Source organism: Corvus kubaryi, unplaced genomic scaffold, assembly GCF_017639235.1.
Source record: "Corvus kubaryi isolate FWS band 111438036 unplaced genomic scaffold, C.kubaryi_AGA036_p1.0 37391, whole genome shotgun sequence".
Lineage (NCBI taxonomy): Eukaryota > Metazoa > Chordata > Aves > Passeriformes > Corvidae > Corvus > Corvus kubaryi.
In genome coordinates this window covers 4,236,861-4,259,322 of record NW_024581130.1, presented here as the reverse complement: position 1 = coordinate 4,259,322, position 22,462 = coordinate 4,236,861, and the positions used below count along the sequence as shown (strand labels likewise).

The following is a 22,462-nucleotide window of genomic DNA, read 5'->3' as shown; positions in this document are numbered from 1 at the left end:
TGGGGGTTTTTATAGGATGCATGGCCTTAATGCATCACAAGATGCAGATGCATCCTAAATATTACTTTCTTTTCCCTTTACCACAGTTTAAAAACCTAACCAAAACCACTTGAATTCATTCTGTTACAATTTATGAACAAGTTTTCTTCCTATAAAGAGAAACCAAGTGACCCTTTTACAGTCAAGCAACTAGTACAACAACAGGAGCATATTGTCCAGACGGTGCTGGACACAGACTGTCAAAGTACATGCAGTGTTTAGACCTTGGCTTGTGTTTTTGGCAACAGAAAGTATCTTAGTCTTTTGTCAAATTGCACTGTGCTAAATTCCCTTTTTTTCTTAATAGCCATTAGTAATAATTAGGAAATTAGGACTGCTTTGAGTATTTTGCTCCACTTATATTGTTCTTTTCAAAAAGCCAAGACAACAAAACAGCACTGGAGCCACACTAGTTACTGTGATGGGGAAATAGGCAAAGCAAGTGGACGTGAGGGAGTTATGCATTATAAACCTGAAGGAAGCATGCTCTACTTACAGTGAAATAGTCCATGGAAATTATGGGCTAGTTCAGTCTAATTTATTTGCTATCTTCTATTGCTTATTTTCCCCATTTTTGTTTTTTTCTTGAACAAATAGGTATGATTTCCTTGCCTATCAATTCAAGATATGTATCATCTCTGACTTTCTGATGTTTTTTGCTGTCTTTACCTGAGCTATCTCATGTAGTTCATCTTTTCAATAGTGTGCAAATCATGAAAGAAGGTAATACCTTGCCTAGCTCTTCAGAGAATCTTGAATTTGGTTAGATACAGTGTCTGTTTTGTAGCAATAGCTTTCCTCATTTTCCAAACCGTATTGTTAGCACAGTTTAAGAGCTCAGTCCAGCATTATTCCAAGGTCATTTTGAAAGTCCTGCTGTGATTCTGATTCTTTTGTATTTGTCTCCAGTTTTGAGCTGAATATGAAATTTAGTGGTTTAGCTTTTGAATAGGAAATTTAATTTACAACTTGTCAGTTCATTTACAAAGCGGATACCACTCTGAAGGATTCTCCTAAATATATATGAGGCTTTTGTCTTTTATTCTCTGTTCATTTCTTTGTTCCTGTGAAGCATGGAATTATAAAAATCACTTCACAAATTGAAGTTCATAGTTGTCACTGCTGCCTGTATCCTCCAGGCCTTTTAGGCAGTGCCAGCTAGGTGGGCCAGCAGATGGGTGGTAGATGCACATGCTGGGTATCCAGCCAAGAATCTTTTGTCTTCCCTGGGTATCCCTGCCCTTTGTTGGCCCACAGAGCTCCAGTTCATTGAAAAAAGCTGAGTAACAGTTTGTAGAAATGTGAGGATTTTTCTTTTTCTGTTCTTTTTTTTTGTTTTAGTACAAGGCCTCTTAAGTTTCATCATGTTACTTTCTATACATATTTCCAGGTACACGTTTGTGGTGAGTGGGGTGTGTCTAATCTGTGAAATGTTTGTCGTGAATCAACTGTCATGGCCTGTGAAATGAGTGTTTAGCTTGCAAGGTAATTGATACCCTTTAATCCTGTATCAAATGAATAGTCCAAAATGACTGAGAGTCTGCAGGACAGCAGGTCATAGCATGAGTTAGAATTATTAAATGCATTTGGAGTTGTCTCAAACTGTAATAATGACAGTATATCAACCAAGAAAACTTTGGATACATTAAAGTCACTCAAAACATTCAGTCCCAAATGAGGTCTTGCTTTGAATCTTTAGCTTTAACAGCTGAGATTTGCTTTGGAAATTCTACATAAGAGAAGCTAAACTTTTTCTTGATTAAATGTCAACATTTTCCTTCTTTTTGAATGTGATCCAAGTCCGAATAAACCTGTTCTTTGTCTTCAAGAGAAGTCTGCTCAGTAGTTTTGTGGGCTAGATAATCTGGTTGAGACTGGCAGACTTGTGAAGCTACTACTATAGAAAATCAAATTGAGACATAATGGCACTTAGCTACACACAAATATTTTTGGGAAATTTTAAAGCATGGCATGATAGCATGGAGTTTACAATTCTTTCATCACTTTGTACTTCCCCTGGAGTCCATGGATATTTTGCTCTTGTGGTTTTAATGGCCAAACAAACTTGCTAACATGAATGGAAGTTCTGAGAGACGTATTAATAAATGAGAGACATAATAATAAAATGACTGGTTTATGTATGGAAGCAGATTCTGTGGAATTTAAAACTTGTAGAAAGGAAATACACATTAATATATTTTGCTTCTGCAGGCTTAGTGTATTCTTAGCATGTGATTTCACAGATCCTTAATATTTTTAAATACAGGTAATGAATTTGGACATCCAGAATGGCTTGACTTCCCCAGAATAGGGAATAATGAGAGCTACCACTATGCCAGAAGACAGTTTAATCTTACTGAGGATGATCTTCTTCGCTATAAATTCCTAAATGCCTTTGATAGAGATATGAATAAATTGGAGGAAAGATTTGGCTGGCTTTCATCTCCCCAGGTAAGCTGTATATACAAAGTGGTAAGTTTTAGTCACCAGTTGAGTACATGTGTAGAGTAACAACATTCCCAAATTTGCATGCTGAAATTTTAAACACTATAGTGGGCTGTGTAATGCCTCATCATGTATTTCAAGTTGTCAAAACATGGCACTGAAATATCTTCCACAGATAATAGAAACCTGGAACAGTCTTGTTTTAGCTTCATAGCATGGTCTTTTCCTATTATTTTTCCTATTTTTATTTAGTATCTGTGGATTGGATAAAGCAGACTATAAAATTGTCCGTAATCCAATCCAAGAATTGCTTTCAAAAAGAATAAATTGTTCTGACACTACACTTTATAAAGACAATTACTCCATTTCTGAGGAAAAACTCTCAATAGAGTCTAGTGTAAGTTATAGTTTCCCAGTTCTCAGCCTGCCACTTCTGTATTTGCATTTTTTACACTAGTATCACACTGTAATTTTTCTGAAAGAAGCTCAATTATTATCATTTCTCAGTATTTAATTATTTCATACTAGTCATAATCCACTTTAGAGATTTTTTTTTAAAAATTGATATCTACTTATTTATTAATGGCTTGAGCAAATAGAACAAAGGTGGTATGTGCAGCTGTTTAATGTGGCTTATCAAACCTGGTTCTTACACAGATTTCTAAAACACAACCAAAAAAAAACACATCCAGTGCTTCATTTTCCAAGTTAATAACAGTGTATGTGATGCAGATCCCCATAACAAGTAGGTTGAAGATTTCATTTGACAAAAAGAAATCCATTTTTTACTAAAGGAAAGTGTGATGGAAGGACCATGTTACCAATCTTTGAGCAAGAATTTTTCAAGTGCTCTGTGCTGAACAGGGTTCTACCTCCTTAATTTTACGTTGCCTTATAAAAAGTAAGCTAGAGTTTAGTAATCAAAAACTTTATATGACATTTCATAGATAAACGATTTCATTTTGGATGTTAATTCCTTTATCTCTGTCACTTGAATATTTACCTATATTCCTTGAAATGAGGTACAGAAGCAGTGGGGTTTTTCTTGGTTTTGTTAATTTAGTTAGAAATGAAATATTCTAAGGTGTTGATTTGTTTTTTTCCCCTAGGCCTATGTGAGTGAAAAGCATGAATCCAATAAGGTCATAGCATTTGAGAGAGCAGGTCTCATTTTTATTTTCAACTTCCATCCATACCAAAGTTATGTGGACTACAGAGTGGGTATTGAAACACCAGGAAAATATCCTTTTCTATACTGTTTTGCTTGTGAGGAAAATTTTAGAAGTTGAAAGCTGATCTTATTTCTTTTTTTTCTAATATGAATACAACCTGTAGTTAAAAGGTAAGAAATCACTTATTTGTCACCAATATAATCTTGCTTTAATTCTTTGTGTAGAGCAAAAAGATAATTTAGAAATCTGTTTTCTTCATAAGAGATAAGTTCGTAGAAAGCAAAAGTAAAAAATTGCAATATAAAGGCTTGTGATGCTTTGTTTTTTTGGAATTCTGTTGAGGTATGAAAAAGCAAGTAACTCCCACTTCCTAAATAAACTACAGACAGCCACTACAGTGGGATGATTCTGTGCATGGAGTCACACAGGAAAGTGCATTAGTGAAAACCTTCTTCAGGAAGTTTGTATTTGTACATTTCTACTTTAAAACTGGGTGGACTGAGAATGTGCTCTTAGATCAGCTGAGCAGTAAATGAATACTCAAATAATTGGTTGGTTTTGCATTTCTGTCCAAATTCTGAGTGTTGAGGGAGATTCCAAAAATTAAAGCTGATTTTCAGGAGGAATTTTAGTTGCCCAAATTCAGTTTCTTTCTTTGCCAAACACAGCTTAGTGACTTGTACTGTGACAGTTTAAAGCGCTGACAGTTTAAAGTTCCAGTTTTAGCCTACTCTTCTTTTATCAGCCATTCTGGGTAATTCCGCATTTCAGTTGCTTTAGTTCAGTCACGGAATCGTAGAATAGTTTGGGTTGGAAGGGACTTTTTAAACACCATCTTGTCCCTGCAGTGAGCAGGGCTATCTTCAGCTAGATCAGGTTGCTTGTCCAGCCTGACCTTGAATGTATTCAGGAATGGAGCATCCACCACCTCCCTGAGCAACCTGTTCCAGTGTTTATCCACCCTCAGTGTAAAACAATTCTTTCTTATATTTAGTCTGAATTGACCCTCCTTCAGTTTAAAACCATTCCCCTTTGTCCTAGCACAACAGGCCCTGATAAAAGGTTTGTCCCCAGCTTTCTTCTGGGCCCCGTTCAGGTACTGGAAAGCTGCAGTAAGGTCTCCCCAGAGCCTTCTCTTCTTCAGGCTGAACAACCTCAACTCTTTAAGTCTTCACAGCCCTCTAATCACGTTCATGGCCTGCTCTGGACTCTCTCTAACAGGTTCATGTCTTTCCTATCTTGAGGATCCCAGAGCTGCACACAGTACTTTGTGGGAGGGAGAGCTCACCAGAGAAGAGCAGAGGAGCTATTTAGTATCTAGGGGAATTTCCTTATCTATTTTCTTTAAATATGTTGAGGTGTTTTAATGTTGATTAGGGTTTTTTCCTAACTTCTCTCCTGCTATTAGAACCATGAATTTTATGTATAGTTTTTTAATGGAACCATTTAACCTAAGACTTCAAAAAAGTATGTCCTATTACTAGGACGTATGGTACCGTGCTAATAAATCCTCAGAACAACTTCTCCACTTGAAAAGGAATTCTTTATGATCTCTTTGAAACTTGGACATGAAGAGGAAGTACCTAAAAGCAAAAGTTTGTTGTTAGTCAGTTTGTTTCTTTTGATAAGTTAGTGGATTTTTAATTTGATACCCTTTGCTGTTATAAGCCAGAAGAGACAAATTGCTGTAATATATTGATTAAATGGTTTTTAATTAAACATTTTTCTGAATGATACTGGGAATTGTGGGAAATGGGATGATCCTTTCATTGCTTAGGTTTGAGTTTGTTTTGTGGATTGAACTAGTCAAATGAGTGCATACAACACTTGTCATTAAATTTGCCTTTATTAAGGACAGCTTTGACTATCAGTACATTGTAGTGATATATAAGCTTCTTTTATATAGAGCTTCTCAGATATGTTAACAGGTATGTTAAAGGTACAGAGCTTCCTGCCTGGCCTGCATTTTTGTAGGGAGTCCTCTGTTCTGAACTCACTGAAATTGTCATTCTTCTTTCAGCTGTTCTGTGTTCATAGGCTGTTAGCATAACAAAGGTAATTCTACTTTTATAAGAGAAGTTGTAGGCAATAGACATTAGAGTTCTGCTGGTCCCACCTGGTTTGGAAAGTCTTTCTGTGGATATTCATCCAGTCAATGTCTATATGAAAAGTCACAGTCGGTTTGGGGTCAGTTTTTCCTTCCTCCTTATACTTCAGTCTTCACTCTTGACTTATTTTCCTTGACATTCAGTTGCTGTGTTGTACGACTTGTTCTCCTAAGATTCTGTACCTTGGTGTGAGGAATTCAAGGAATGAGACCTTAATTTTATGTGTGAGCATGGGAGTCCATAAATGCTGAGCAGTATGAATTGCTGCTAGCTTATCTCTGTTTGTATTTTGACATTTGATGTTGTCATATACTGCTAAAGCAGGAAAAAAATGACATGGGAAAGAGTGCTTTCTTCGTTTTACATGTTGCCATTTTTGCATAGCATGTATTGCAAAGCATTGTAGTCCCAGACTGAATGAATACCAGAGTGGCATGAATTTAGGGTTCATAAGGACATTCAGGTACTCATCTTTTCTCTCTGTTGAGCAGTGACAGGGTCTGAGGGGATGGTATGAAGCTGTGTCAGATTTAGATTGGATATTAGGAAAAGGTTCTTTACCCAGAGGGTGGTTGGTCACTGGACCAGGCTCCCCAGGGCAGTGGTCACAGCACCAAACCTGACGGAGATCAGGAGCATTTGGACAGTGCTTTCAGGCAAGTGTGATTCTTGGGGCTGTCCTGTGCTGGACCAGGAGCTGTACTTGGATCCTAGTGTCTCTCTTCCAACTCAGGATATTCTGTGATTTGAAGTCAGAGTTGTCCATAAGCAAATAGCTAGATTCAACCTGAGGAATCACAAATATTGTCATCAAAGTGCTGCAAAAGCATACTTTTAAAAAAAATCCCCACATTAATTCAGGCTCTCTGACATTTACAGCGTGCACCTCGAGCTTCTAATGAACAAGGAAGGTCATTTAAATGAGTCAGTGGCATGCGAGTGCTGGAGGCAAAGACGCCGCTTTGAAGTGCGGTTGTGTAGCTGTCCCTGCCTGGTAGAATTCTGTCACGTTGAGACAAAGGACTTAATTTAGGATCAGTCAAATACTGAATTCCATCAAGGTAGTTGATACTTAAGGTTAATAGGTGTGAATAAGAAATATAGCATACTAATGTGGGAATGCATCTTTGATCTGCATGGGAGAAGACGGAGTCTGTGTAAGTATCAGAGTGGTATATTCTAGTGCCCGATTTCTGAGTCATGTGAAGGAAAAAGAAAAAAACATTTCTGTGCTTATGCTGGAATTTTACTTCATAAATTATGCTCTTTCAGAAGCCTTTTCATGAGAAAGGCAGCTTGAACTAACAAATTATTTCTGCCTAATTTGCTTCAGTTTTGAGGTAGCTGAATAATCAACATCTAGGTCAGCTGTCTCTAGTTTTCTGGTTGTAGATAAAACTTTGAATGTTAACAGGAAAACCATTCATAAGTTTCTGATTTTATGTTTTTAATACTACCTAGGCCTTTCTGTGGGATAGTTCTTGGATTCCAAGGCCAGTCTGCAGTGAAAATTCAATATGGAAACCTTCTTTCCTCTATTCAAAAGGAACATGGCTGAAAGGATGGAGAAATAACAGAAAAGGGGCTTAAAGATTTCAGAAACTACTCCTTTTCCTTCCTTGAGATTCCACACTTGATTTTGTTAAATAATTTTTCGTCTGTGTTGGAAGTCTCATTAAAATGAAGCTATATGTATGTATCCCCCCCTTTTTTAACAAAGTTTGTTATCTTGGCTTAAAAGTAAATCTGCATTTTATGTTTATAATCACCAAGCAACATGAATTGATGTATTTCTAAATTTACATGTGGTTTGAACAAAAATCATATTTGGCTGAAGCAAAAAGGGACAGTACTGCCTCCCTCTCAGTACTTGTGCATGTGTCAAGTGCTTAAATGGCTTCAACTGTCATTGAAATATCCTGAGCTTAATTTTATCAGGCCAAGGTGTTTAACTTCATTACAAAATTTAGCCAAATACTCTCCATATGCTTTTTGTCACTTCTAGGTTGAATCCTTAGTCTTCAAAATTAACAGTGTGTGGAGAGGAGCAACAGTGGTACCCTTCATCTTGAAATTATTTATGCTAGTTTTTCAGTGAAATTCAAGAATTATTAAAAACAAAATGGCCAAATCACTTTAGACTCTATCACCCCCACAAGCACCACTTTGATTCTTTTATCAGCAGTAAGTGTTGGAAAAAATACGAATTATCCTATTGTATGATTTGCATTTACTTTGCAAGTGTGTCACTAAACATGTAGAAGATTAAATTTAAAAATTGTGTTAAAATATGTATTTCAAAACATTGTGAAAACACAGTAATTCAGTAATTAATATGGTAGATAATGTGTCAGTTTTTCCATTTTCAGCTCTATCTATACAAGGGTTCATTGCTTTTGCTGCTCTCCTCCCTTGTAGTGGGTAGGAAGTTTAGTTGGAGCACCAAACTGAACAGAAATCAGTTTGGTTTTTTCAGGTTTTTTTTTTTTCCAGTGAGAATACAGGCTAGTATTTCCAACACTGTCACTAAAACAAAAGAGACCTCACTGCATAAAAAAATCCTTCTATTATGTACTTAGTTAAAATGTACATCTGTTGTTTAATATTTTTGTGAAAGTAATCTTCAGAGAACTAGATGCCTGAAAAATTCTGAAATGTGAAAACTGACTTTTTTGTGAGGCTTTAAGTTGGAAGGCAAATGCACATGTTTACCAAACTAGTTATTTTTCCCAGACAAATATCTAATTTGTTAAGATCTTAAAATTATTTTGTGACCCCATTATTCAGGATCTGGTTAACAGTATTTACACAAAATAGGCTGTATATGTGTGAAGACATGGTGATATTAACTTCAGCAGTGCTCTCTGGCAATACAGACATAATTTTATGAATTGTTTTTAAAACAGCATGGCCATAACGATGACATTTGCTGTAAATAGTTTTAAGGGAATCATTAAACATGTAAGGGCTTTCAACAACATTGATAACTTATTAAATGTAATGTGTAGTGTAGATCACAGATGCAAGCCGTGAAATGCTCCATGGAGACATTCTCCTGCCATGTTAATAAAAAATGTAGTGGAACAGTAGCAGACATTGCTGCTGCTGAAAGGACACTGAAGAGTGACTAGATCTTGTATTTTTGTGGCTTTGCTTGTTGTACATGACAACAAATGGATGGTAATTTGAACGTGTTTATAAGATAAAGGAGGGGAGAGGTGTGTGTGGTGTGCACATCAAGGCCTTTGAGGACTGAAGCTGGCAAAAGTATAATTTTCCAAATTTTTTTTTTTTTTTTAATAAGGAAAGATAACAAGCATGAGGATCTTTGGGCACCTGCCCTGTAGAACTCAACAACTAGCTTGGCAGTTTTGGACCATTCCTTCATTTTGCTGCAAACACTTGTGGGGAAGGGATTAGTTACCATTCGTGGTTTGGGAGATAATTGACAGCTTTGCTCTTTTCCTCATGTGCATTTACTTTTCTTCATTGCAATCTTCTAGACTGAAGTGTCTCAGAGTAAATTTGCGGTTACTTCTGTGTGATGTCATGCTTCAGCCTTCCTTGTCACTAGAGATTTCAATCAATAAGGCTGGTGGTTGGGAAATTTTCCAGCTCATCTGATGGAACTGTGTAAAGAGACTTGAAAACAATTCTGTTTATATCACAATCCTTCAGGTTTTGAGCAGGCCTGTTTTCAAAAGGTTGAGCAAACACAGAAGCCCAAGAACAGCTTGAGAACCACTGACTTTTTTGAAAGAGTGTTGCTTCACTCATCCCTAATCCTATTAAATACAAGCTCTAGGAAAATAAGATTCTTCCACAGCTTAGAATAGAGGAAGCAGATTGTAGGTTATAGAGCACTGTTATTTCCCTCTCTTTTTTGGGTGGTGGGCAGTGGGGATTGCTTTCTGTTGTAATTTCAGGAGGGAAAAAGATGCTTTAATTATGTCCAATCAAGAAAATACAAGGTACTGAAATAATAAAAAAATTAAAATATTCTATTTGGTTTTGTCTCATATAAGAAAAAATTGACTTTTGAACATGAGTTAGATCTCTATTTCCCCATTTATTTCCTTATGTTTTCTGACTTTATTGTTTCAACTTTATCTTTTATTTTTCACTTAATCAGTTAGAATCCTTTTAAGTAACTACAGGTATTCCAACTCATTGCTACACTTTAAATAATTCAACCCATTTTAGCAACTCCAGTCAGAATGTTTGTCTCTTAAAAAGACTTCTCTTAGAATATATTCTTTCTTTTGTTCCTCTGTGCTGTAATAATTCAAACTTTTTTTTTCAGAAGACTCTCAAAGGAGTTGTGGGGTTTTCTTCTGTAAAATTACATGCTTTTCTCATTGACACTTGATCAGATTCTGACAGACTGTAAAATATTGCTAAATACCGATGGATTTTGATGGTCACAATTATGTTACTTCTTAAATGCAATTCAAATGCATCCTTTTGTTTAGTGGTACATTTTTAGTCTAGTTTGTCACCTGAAGTGCTGTGCATATCTGATGTAATGTAATAAACTTATCATTCATGGCAGATTGCAGAAGACACTGGCAGGTACTCTCTTTCATAGGAGTCACTATGCTAAAGGTAAATTTTCAGGACAAAACTTCATATGACTTCTATGTGTTCTGAATGGTTTTCCACTCTTAGGTTTGTTATGATTTTTGCTTTATATTGAATATATCAGCATGCTTCCATTCCTGCAGTTCTAGATTTTTTGCTTTGATTTCTTTCCTGTTTAAGAGTAATTTGGCACAGTTCCTTAACAGTTGCCTTTAAGTATAAAATCCTTCTGGATTCTGATGCTGGAGAATATGGAGGGCATCAAAGGCTGGACCACAATACAGAGTACTTCTCTGAAGAATATCCTCACAATTATCGACCTAATTCAATTATGGTAAGTAAATTGTTTGGGGTGTTTGTTTGTTTGGAGGGGGTTTGTTTGCTTTTTTAAATTCTACTTTAATCTGTGTAAGTCTTGCAATTCTTTGGGCAAATATGGAGTCTATTCTAGTATCTGGGGGAGGGGGAAATTTTAATTTATTTCCTGAAATTAACCTTTGTCTAAATACAGTAGAGATAATAACATTATGATTTAATTTTAATCAATAATGTTAACTAATTTTTCTCTTTCAACCTTACTTTTATATTTCCATGCACTTTTGCAGTGTCTGGCGCACAGTGTTCCTTACCAACATGCATGAAAACCTACTAATATGCTTTTGAGTTACTATCCTTGATATTGTAATTTGCTTTATATTCATGTCTGAGAAACTCCATCTTCATGCTTGCTTTGTTTGAAGCTCTGCAGAAACTGAATCTTGGTTTGCTGTCTTAAAATCATGTGCTTAACTCTAAGAATTAGAGCAAATCATGCGTTTGCCAACTAGCTTTTTCCGACTCAGTTTACAGAAAAACTTTGCCAAATGGAACAGAATTTCTCTGTTCACATCAAGAATTTCAAAGATCTCTAAAGTGATATGAGTAATGGACAAAGACTTTCCAACAAATCACCTGAGATGAATTGGGAGACATATCCTTGCATACAATTTCTGTTAGCTGAGGTGGTCACTAATAAAACTCTACCTTTCTTAATTGCTCTTGAAATCAGAATCACTACAATTAGCAATTTGAATACTATATTTTCCCCATTCTTTATGTATACATATATATGTGCACATATTTCCCATTCTGTATGCTCACAAGCACAAGAAAATAAGATTCAAAAAGGCTGAGAATTAAGGCAAGAGTTCACTGAAAAAATTCTCGAAACACTTATATTGCTGAGTAGATTTTTATACTTAAAACATTTGTGTGGGTGAGGGGTATGTGTCTCTATGCACAGGTATATTGGTACACATGAACACCTGCAAATAAGTTACACTTGTAACCTTAAGAGCCTGCAAAAATGGAGCATTTGCACTGATTTGTGTGGGCCACTCCTCTTCCATGGCAGAACGGAACATGAATTTCTAATGTCACATCTAAACTTTTCTCATGAGATCTAAACTCCTGAGAATGATTGTCACTTCTAATCTCTCCCTCTCTTTCTTTCACTGTATCCAGAGTATTGGCATTTCTTTCATTTGCCTGATTTAAAATAATTTCATTACATAAAAAATTTTTGTGCTTTCGTTGTGCTTGGTGTAAAGGATCTTAGGAATGGTTTTTTGTGGGGTTTTTTTTAAAGTATCTGCATGTGACAATGTCCTCATAATGTGGGTAAGTATTTGTGCTAATTTGAAATGAAAGGTCTAGGATTTCATTCCTGAAGGTTATGTAGCAAAGTAATGCTTCCAGAATTCTTGCTTCGTGTGCCCAATTCAAATACATTGCCTGGGTGATTGGAGAGCATCTTAATTATCTATCACTAACTTTTGCAAGCCAACTAACTGTAATTCGGAATGTATATTTCACATTTGGTCCATTTGATGGTGAGTGCAAGCCATCCAAGGCAGAAAAAAGAATGACAGAATGTGAAGCTGCTGTTTGTTAGGAGCATGTGGAAGATAAGGCATGTGGCAAACACAGCAGCAAATGCACTTGTGCAGCATAAGCTGTGGCATGGCAATGGCACCTCTAGGTAAGAAAGAAACCCAGCAGCGTGGGTCAGGTAAACTTTCTCTCACGCCCTTCATATTCACAATTCACAGACCACCTTCAGCCAAGCCCCCAGAGGATGCCCCATGCACCAAATAAAGGTAAAATACCAGTGAAAGGACACCGAGTAAAAGTAACTGGGGAAAAAAACCTGGAAAACCTAAATTCAGCAAATAGATCTTCACGTAAGGAAGAACAGAAGTTACAGTAAATGCCTCCAGCTGCTATTTTGCAGTAAAACAAAGATGTTTTATTTTAAATAGCAATTTGCATTGAAGTTATTGGGTAATTTGTCCTGTTTAGGTGTTTCTTTAGGCTTATATGCAGTTTCTAAAATCCAACTCAAAAGTCCTCCCATCAGATTTCTTTTGAAGTAATGTATGATGCCACCCTGATAAACTCATAGAAGTTATTTTCCTGCCATTTAATAATTATTTTATTCTCTTTTCATAATGCATGAGACTTAAGTTTGTTCTTTCAAAAATTTTAGTTCCTCCTCCACCACAAACTTCAAGGAGGTAGTTTTTTAATGACAGATGCACCTCCCTTAAGGTGTATGAGTAAACATTGTCAGCAAAACATGTCCAGAGGGTCGTGACAAAATGAAATCATATGCAATAATTCTGCTTCTCAAGTCAAGCTTAAATAGCACCCAAATGCGTTACAAAAATAGAAGATTAAATGTGACATGATTCATTCTAAAAAAATCACCTAATAAAAGAAATATTCAAGGTGGCATATCAAAATGAGAAGAAGGGAGATATGAAATTCCTGGAGCAAAGAATCCTGGAAGAAGATGAAGCTTTGTAAGTGCTGCTGAGCATTTCACTGTACAATTTTCAGGCTTGTTTAGTAAAGCTATTAGAGGGCCAGAATTCAAAATCATCAGAAACATCCTGAGAATGCCATAGAAAGTGCACAGAAATTTCCTTTGTAATATGACTTATTTAAATAATTGTACTAATTTTTCCATTTCACTGCTTTTTTATAGTGGATTGTTAACAAATATATGAAATGTACATAACATTCCATGTAATCAAACTTTCTAATAACGAGCTGTGAACCATTTTGTCACTTTTTACCACAGCTTCATTTCTGTTTACAATTCCACTGTGGTATTCTCATACTTGTCTTTTTTGGGGTATGTTTTATAAAAGATGTGTGCTTTTTGAATGCTTCTATAAACCTTTAGTCTTGCTTATGTCTCATCATCTCTTTGCAAGATGTAAATTAAGTGCTGCACACACATTTCAACCCCTGCCAGATCTTAGTGCCCCTTTAGGGATTAATTCATTTGTTGGTAACGAATTTGGCTTTTGTGGTTGGATGTGAAATTTAGGTGTGGGGCAGGGGGAAGAAGTAGTATAATATTTTAATAACATGTCACTCAAAATGTTTTGTTGGTCTTTTCTAAGGTATCCAACTTGACTGAATTTTACTGTAGGAAAGAGCTAGCTATCAATAAGTGTCCTACTAAATTTTTTGTACCCCAGCAAAAGTTTGGATTTATATGAAAATGGAGGGGGGTTATACTTTGTGCACCAACAGAACTGAGTAATAAGGCTAAGTGGAATATTGCAGAGGATGTTGTGTCATTGGAAAAGTAGTATATGATTTATTGTGAAATATAATTGCTTAACATATTTCAACTTCCATAGATTTACTTTTTCTGTAGTTCATTCCAATTAGTTAAAAAAATAAATAGATGTCAGAGTATTCCTTTTCTGTTGTCCCCAGTGCTGTCTTTTTTCTGATTCTCTATTTTTGGCATTCAGTGACATAATCTTTTCACATTAAATGAAAGTGAAATTATGTAGTTTATTTTAAGAATATCCTTATTATAGGATTGGGTTTTTAACCTTGACCTCAATGTATACTATTCAATGTCAAAGTGCAACTTCCTGCTTCCTTGAGTCTGTGGACAAATTAAAATACTCCCATAGACTGAAATGATCTAAAAGCTTTTAGTGACCTTAGCTTTGAAAATACTCATTTAAATAACTTTCATGATAAGGATTTATGTATGGAATTTTAAGGGACTGATGTAATCTTTAACTGTTGTCTCCCCTGGCATGCACAGATATACAGATTAAATGAAAGAACATTTGTAGTTAACTGTTCAAACGAGGTGAATCAGTCGGAATTTAATACCAGAAAGGTCTTTTTGATTTTTAGCTCTTGATGATTAAGACTTCTAAATGCATTTGTTCATCTTCATTGGTTGTTTGACTTCTTAAAACCACCAGCAAATGTAATGCTTCCAAAGTTACTCTGTCAGTAATTTTGTTTTATCCTATCTTCCTTCTCAGTCTACTTGTTTTTCAGGGGGTTTTGCCATCTCTTTTAGAGTACTTTTTGTCAATGTGAAAGAAGAGTGCGAAGATAATACAGGAGCAATTTTGAGACACACCCTGTGCAATATATGGACTTCTTTTGCATAAATGAAGCAAGACAGTCTAAGAAATTATTTTCTGCATATTCATGCTGTATAGCTGTAAATTGAAAAACAAATTGGAAGGCAGAACTTCACATTCTTTTAAGCGTACCTTCTTTGTCATGTGCAATATCTAGCAAAATGAAAACCAAAATGTGTGAGGTTTTGTATAATAAATTATAGTCAGAAAGGAAGAGCTATCATCTATTTTATTCTTTGATGGTTAATTATATTCTCAGAATAGTGTCCGTGTGTGACAATTAGTGGTGATACAGGGACAGGAGATTGTCTAAAGCCCTCATTTTAATTAAAAGTTTGGGATAATGTTGGCACAGACTCTTGTGACATTGCCTTCTGCATCTACCAGCTGCAATATGTGCTACTGAGTATTTTTCTGCAGTGCCTGATCTAGCTCTGAGTTCTAGTAATTCTCCCATCTGTTACAAAATGACCTTGAAATTATTTTTAGGGCTTGGTGTTTTCCAGTCCTGAAAGTCAGATGAAGAGTATTTCATTGCAGTTCCAGCCAATTTCAGTTGAGCTTGCACCTGGTACTGAATTAGTCTGACAGATCTGAAAGTAGCAGTTGTCATTTGCTGAAACTCTTGCTTGTGGGTTTTTAGATACATTTGGAGATTGCTGAGTATTTTAGTCCTCTCCTGGAATATATAAGATGATATTTCTGCTTGTAGCTGCTGCTGTTCACAGGTGCTTCCTACATGTAGTATTCCTGTACTCTTCTTAACTCTTTTAATGTCTTTTTTTTTCCTTGAAGTTATCTGGATATTCATAGAAAAAAACGTATAAAGAGTAAGTGTTTGGCTGAAAACATCTTGCATTCCTGGCCAGTAGTAGTACCAGTTGTTTTTTCCCTGTTTGTGAGGTAGCCATCATGAATAGACTATGATCGTGACAGAACTCCATGTGTGTTGGTGGCAAAGCGGTTGGCTTTAAAAAAATCTCCTTTTTTTTTTTTTTTTGTCTCTTTACTAGAGATACTGTTTGAATGCCAGAAGCCTTCATCTGTGTGGGACTTGCCTCGTTGCAGACAGTGTAACTGCCTCATATTGACATACAGTATAAAAAGGTCAAAGGTGCTAACAAAAACCTGTTTTGTATTTGACTTATAAACAAGATTCCTGTCCCCCACCATCTTCTTTGTTAGCACATCTGCTGATGAAGTAACAGCAGTTACTCCATTCCTGCCAAATTGAGAATAAAAAGACTTTCAGTGATATTTTATGACTAAATGTTTGAAAGTTAACTTTGTCAAAAACTGTCTTTGCAGCTGAGTCATCCTGTCTCAAACAGATTTGATGTCTCCAGTTCCCATGTTACACTCCCCCATCGGAAAAGGCCTCATGAACCTTCCTGAGTGTCTTTTTAGATGTCTTGATGGCTTCCTAAAGTAGTGGAGTTTGTGTGAACCTTAGAGGGCTCGAGGTTGTGAGTTAGCAATTGGTATAGAGAGCAGAGGGACAATTTGCTGAGATCTAAAGACATGAATAACCTGGTCTGACCTCAGAGCTCACCCTGCTGAAAGCAGGGAGTTTGGGTCTCCTGAGGGCCTTTCCAGCATGGGTGAGCCTGGAAGGGAGGAAGTGGCTGGAAAGGGTGTTCAGGTTGAGCAGAAAGCTTGACACAGAAGAGAGACTCTGATGGTGATTTGATTGATGCGAATCAAGATGTGGGTTAGCTATGAATGAATTCTCTTTAGTGTTCTGTTCTTTGGGTTTTCACTTCTGTCCATGTTCATCAAGTGAGCCTTGGGAAATGGTGAAGGAGACATGAATGGGATAAAACTTGAGATCAGAAAAAGCAGGTTAAAGGAACAGAGATCAATAGAACTGAAGCTGGTAATTGAAAGTATATAATTCAGCAACAGTATATGAAAGAATAAACTTCTGAGACACGCTTCCCAGGATATGGAAAAAGTAAAAAATTGCATATCTCTGATAATGTTTTTTGCTGATGAATACCTAGGTTTCCTGTGATGGTTTTAATCAGGAAATCTCTTTGTACTTTTAGTATACTTGTCTATTTATAGATAGCTATATATCTCAGGCTGTATACTATATATATAATGAAGAAGGGCAAGAAGGTGATTTTGCAAATCCACTGATTGGAAGAGCACCTTAAGAAAAAAAAAAGGCAAGTCCCTTGACAAAGGGAAGACTCAAAACTTTGATGGACAATATGGACAATACAGGAGTAGTCAGTGCCTTTTTTCGGCTCTGACTCCAAGGGCAAAGCCTGCTTTCAGACCCTTTCTGTGTGACAGTGCACCACTGAAAATAAAGTGGCAGAGCAATAGGTTAAAGATGCTGTATATAAGTGAGATACACCCAGAGGCTTGGATGATTTCAGTGATGTGATTGCAAGGCTATTGTCTGAGAAAAATCATAGTGGCCAGGGGAAATTTCTGACAACTGAACTAAGGCTGAAAAGGAAGGCTGAGGGGTCTGTAGGGAAGTTCCTCAAGAAGTCAAGAACCACCTCCTCTTGGAATCTCTGTCCAGGCAAGTGGGTTACATGAGATGGGTCAGTCAGAAAGCCATCCTGGATTTAGCAAAGTCAGAACATGCACGGTCAGCCTGATTGCTGTCTTGATGAAATGACTCAAGCTGTATGCACAAGGTTGCTCCAGTCAGTTCAGTAAGACTTTCAGCCTGGTCTCCTGCAGCATTCCTGCCTAAGAGCTGAGGATAAGATTGTTGGGTCACTGGGTTTGGCTGGGCCACTGCAATGCCAGCAATCAGAGGCCCAGTGTCCAGCTGCTGTTTGGTATTGAGGATACTGATACTGTTTGGAGTCTTCAGCAGTGACCAGCATGATGAAACAGAGCACAGTTGTAGGTGACACTGAATTGGAGTGAACCATTGATCAATTGAATGTTGAAGGTCCAATCCAGACATATCTAGAGCTAAGGATTGTCCATACTTTTATATATTTGAAGGTGTCTGGTCTCAAACATACAATAAAACGCTTGCATTTCAACTTATCCTGTCAGCAGTGGATTCCTGGCTTTTTTAATCGTGTCATTTAGTGGCAGATTGAAGGATATGCTTGGAGCACAGTCAACTTGGTACAATGGCTTGAAACAGTCAGTACAGTCAGGAAAAATATGGAGAAAATAAATTTAAGTTAAGGGGATATGTTACTACGAGAGTGGTAATTCAGGTGAAAGGGGCTGAAAGAAAAGGAATAATATTGGAGTGAAAAGGCTGAGTAAGTTCTGTGGTTCAGGCTATCAGAAGGAGGAGTGGAGGTGAGAAATCTGGGCTGAAAACCCTGCTGGGATCCTGGCCATATAATCTTCCAGTGTGCACCTTACCTCAGGAAAGACGAGTGATCTTCCCAACCTCGCTGGTCACATTTTTCTTCCTCAGTCCATCACACAAATGTTCTGAGTTCTGTCTGTTGAAACAAGTAACAAAGCCACAGCACACAGAACATAGTATTTCTGGAAATATTGTTGGACTGGGGGAAAGGAATACTACTTATGTATTTGTAACAAGTATTATCTAATACTTGTGTAGTACTTTTTCTTTTAAAAAAATTGTACACCGGTGGAATGAATAATTAGTAATCTTATTTGTAATTATTAATATGTTTAATCAACAATTGGTATTTTTTTCATTGTTCATGCCTTAATTGTTGCTTTTTGTAGCAAATAGCCTTGGAGGTGGTTACACTGACCAATGAAATAAGATTAGGAGATAGTGCCATATGTGGCTTTTCTATGGTTTAGCAAGAAGCCCACCAACATGAAAAACTCTAAAATGCATATTTAATTTCCCTAGGTAAGGACAAAGTATGTGACTAAAGTAATAAGCTGGCAGATACTTCTCTTCACAGCAAATGGAAAACACATCTGTCATTAGTTTAAATACAATCATCTGCACAAATTCTGAAATTGTGCTTAAACCAGTTTTAAAATCCTGATTGTCGGTGAAGTGGTTGGAGCTGGATGATCCACACTGCTCTCAGATTCTCAGATGATGTAAATTGACTTTAAAGGAATTGGGCTAATTTACTCCTCCTAGGATCTGACACATTATTGACCAGAATATAACTGAGAATTGCTGTGTCCTCTATTAACGTTAATTTTTATTCTCTTAACTGAAGTAACATTTTACAAATTCTTTCTTAGAAAACTTATTTCTGTTTGTTCCTTCTCCTTTCTCACTTCATCATCCAAACCCAGAGCGATGAATTTCTCAGTACACAACTTCAAAATCTCTCCTTTATCTATATGTTTTGAGGTAGTTGACTTCATTAAGTGTTTCCTCTCCTGCACAGGTTTATAGAAGCTATTTATCACAGAAACCTTAGGGGAAATCATTATGTTCACTGCCTTTCAAGTAGCATTGGACACAGTTCTGTCTGGTTCAGTGAAGATCAGCTGTTCTTTCCCTTTTTCTCCTTTTCCTAAAGCTCTTTCCTTTATTGCTTTACTCTGTTTTGAAAACAATGAAAGCCTTTCATGCCATCAGGCTCTCGTTAGCAGATAACGCAGTCGAAATTGCAGAATATTAGACATTCCACAGAGATGAAGGATAGTCTAAAAGAGGACGTTGTCAGACTGAAGCCAATAATCTTCAATCTTGTGTTACCTTTTATAATTGCATTTTTATTGACTTGTTCAGAAAACACATTCATAGACCTGACAATTGATGGAGTACCGTGTATCAAGGTAATTGGTGGATAGCACATATTGGTCTTGTTTGCTGATGGTGACCGCTCAGCTTGGAAGGAATGCCGTGAAAAATACATCGCCACATTTTGTCATCTATGAGGACTCTTTTGATTATATGTGTTATTTTTGTGGTATGCAGGGAAAAAAGGGGAAGACAAATGCGATCATTTACATGGTTAATTTTGATTCTGTCCAATCTTGAGAGTGAGTTATATTGCTCAGACACTGACATTCCATAGACATGCCAAGAGTGTGAACAATATGCTGCTGTGTCATATTGCTGGTATTTACCTGTAGCAAATGACATCACAGGCCTTGGGGCAACTGTAATTCACGGCAGAAGGGAGTTGCAAAACTTTGTCATTTATCATTGACCAGTCTGTTGACCTAGATGTCCTCAGGTTTCTGAAACTGGTTGTTGTAAGTCATATGAGGCCCTCTCCTGGTAGCCACCTAAAATATATCATGATGAGATATTTAAAAAAAAAAAAAAAAAGTAGAAAAGAGATTGAAAATAGATTGTAATCAGTCTGCCTTTTAAATTTTTATCTTGTGTAATTCCAGTGCTAGGGACTAAGCAGTCAATAATCATACTTTAAATATTATATTTATGACCCAAAACACTGCACAAATGAAAGATTTTTAACAGTTAAAATATGGGGATTTTTTCCAAATGCTGTTATTAAGAAGTTGGGTCCTGTAAGGTTTCTGGGTTTTTCAGCTGTTCTTGTTCTTGTCCCGTTTTTCCCAGGTGTACATTCCAAGCAGAGTGGCTCTTGTGCTTCAGAACACGGATATCCCAAAGTGAAGTTCTCTGTATCTACCACCAAGGAAGCAAGTCACCAAGAAGTGCTGATACACTGTACTAGTACTAAGTATAACAAAACTTGCTCTAAGGAGGCTTTCTGAGACTGAGTATAGTAATATTAGGTGTTTAAAATGTAAGATTAATATTCACATGTAATTGCAGAGCTCTTGACTTGCTAGACCCTCTTTTGAGGAAGCTTTACAAAGAGGCAGAAAGGAAAACGTTGGGTTTGTAGTTCTAGTAGTACAAAATTACACTTAAGGTGTTGCAAAGCAGCAGGTATTCTCAATTAAAATGTTGTTTACAGAACTTTATCAGGAATGATAAGAGTGATCCTGCTCCAAAGTTTGTAATTTCTTATAATCCTCATTTTGATAGTGAATTCAAATATTCATTATATATTAATGCTTCTTACTAAAAGTAAGTAGTTTGCTTAAATAAAACAGAAGTTTTTGGCTAAAAGGCAGCCTTAACGGTTTGTGGGACCTAATTTGAGGCTCCTCTTCTTCAATGAAGTCTAACATGGAATTAGAAATGTTTATCCAAAAGGATGAGAAGGTCCTCTGAGAGTCTTGTACTTTGCCATTTTTTATTTAATTAAAAATGCACAAAAATGCTGGGCAGCAAAACGAGCGGGCCGGTTGAGTGGTGGCCTGCTGATGCTATTGTGTGTGCTGGTTATCTGCTCTCACCTAATCGCTTAGTCTGAGCATCTCACTTGTTGCAGCTGGACAAAAGTCACACAACTCTTCTACTTAGATCACTAAAATGTTCAGTGAGAAGCATGTTTTGGTCTTAATGCAACAATACCACACTGGAAGAGGTACTTAAAGTGCAGTTCTTCCCACTGCATTTATTTCACCGACATCAGGACCTTGCAGTACTGATTTCACTACTTCCAGAAGCTGCCTTTCAGCTTGGAACATGATGATGTTCTTGCACTTTTATAACTTTTGAAACATTGCTTCTCATGAAGAAGCAGTCTCAAAATACAGTGATCAAACTAAGGTGGTTTTTTTTGATTAAAATTAAGATAGTTAATTATTGGAGTGCTGCTAAGATAATACAAGTGAGTTCCTTCACGAGCTACAACTTTTTTGTAAAGAGTAAGATTTTGTATATTTGAAAATGTATTGCAGAGTATTCTGGAAAATTAATACCAAATTAACGAGACATGCTTTATTTTGTTCCATTTATTTAAAAACATATTTGAATTGGTTCTGAAATGAATGTCTTTTGTACAAATCTGAATTTTCTAACTTTTAAAGTAGCCAAAGAGGAAGATGTCCGTGACCATTTCCAAGTCATAATTTTACCCAGTTTCCTTTGTGAACCATTGTGTAAACTACTGAAGAGTTGGTGCCAACACTGACAATCTATTCACAGTTCTTGGAATGCTTACTTGTGGCTTACTTCCTAAGCAAAATAAGGGATGGAATAATGCAGCATGATGGAAGAGTCTTTTGCAGAGTTCACACTGAGAAGACTTTGTGGACATCCCCAGTCTGATGTGTTCTGTGTGGCAGAGAATGTTATATTGCAGTTGAGTACCATAGGATCATGCTTCATTTTCCTCTACACCAGTTTGATCATTGTTTGGTTGTGGGCTAATAAAAGCATTCCTGTTACGCTATGACTTTAAATAAAATATACTGAACTGTTTTAGCAACTGGAACTGATTATCTTTTTTTTTTTCCCAGATTGTTTTCCTTGTAGTGAAATAACGAGCAACTTCTAATACATGTTATATTTACATTGTATTGATCTAATATGTTTTATAGGGTGGTTTGTTTTTTTTTTTTGTTTTTTTTTACTGGCACCAGTTCCAGGTTTCAAAATGTAATGCAAGGCAAGCGTCTGTGTCAAAACTTTTTCCAAGAGAAGGAATAAATGTATGATGTGAAGTAAAAACTGTAAAATTACATGCAAAATAAACTCTGAGGAGGAGAAAACAAATACATATATGGTTTCATTCCTTGCATTGTAAAACGATTTTACAGTGGTCTTAACACTGAAAGATTACATTTTGCCCCATCCTGAAATCAGGGACTTGTATTGGTCAAAAAAAAAATCATAATGAGATTGGTAGAATATTTTTTCCTATGCATATTTTCTTTAACATAGTGATAGATTAGTAAA

General features: G+C 36.4%; 1 protein-coding gene across 3 annotated transcripts in view; it reads left to right on the top strand.

The window, feature by feature from the left end:
- GBE1 (1,4-alpha-glucan branching enzyme 1) overlaps positions 1-21,998 on the top strand; it is a 166,022-nt gene extending 144,024 nt beyond the window's left edge. For 2 of the 3 annotated variants that reach the window (XM_042038099.1, XM_042038102.1), the window contains exons 13-17: positions 2,306-2,490; positions 3,594-3,724; positions 10,562-10,679; positions 12,436-12,483; positions 20,267-21,998. In XM_042038099.1, coding sequence (XP_041894033.1) covers positions 2,306-2,490; positions 3,594-3,724; positions 10,562-10,679; positions 12,436-12,483; positions 20,267-20,323 — 539 coding nt within the window. In that variant the 3' untranslated portion in view covers positions 20,324-21,998. The remainder of the gene's footprint in view (positions 1-2,305; positions 2,491-3,593; positions 3,725-10,561; positions 10,680-12,435; positions 12,484-20,266) is intronic. The other variant, XM_042038101.1, reaches the window with a different exon arrangement.
- The last annotated feature ends 464 nt before the right edge of the window (positions 21,999-22,462 follow it).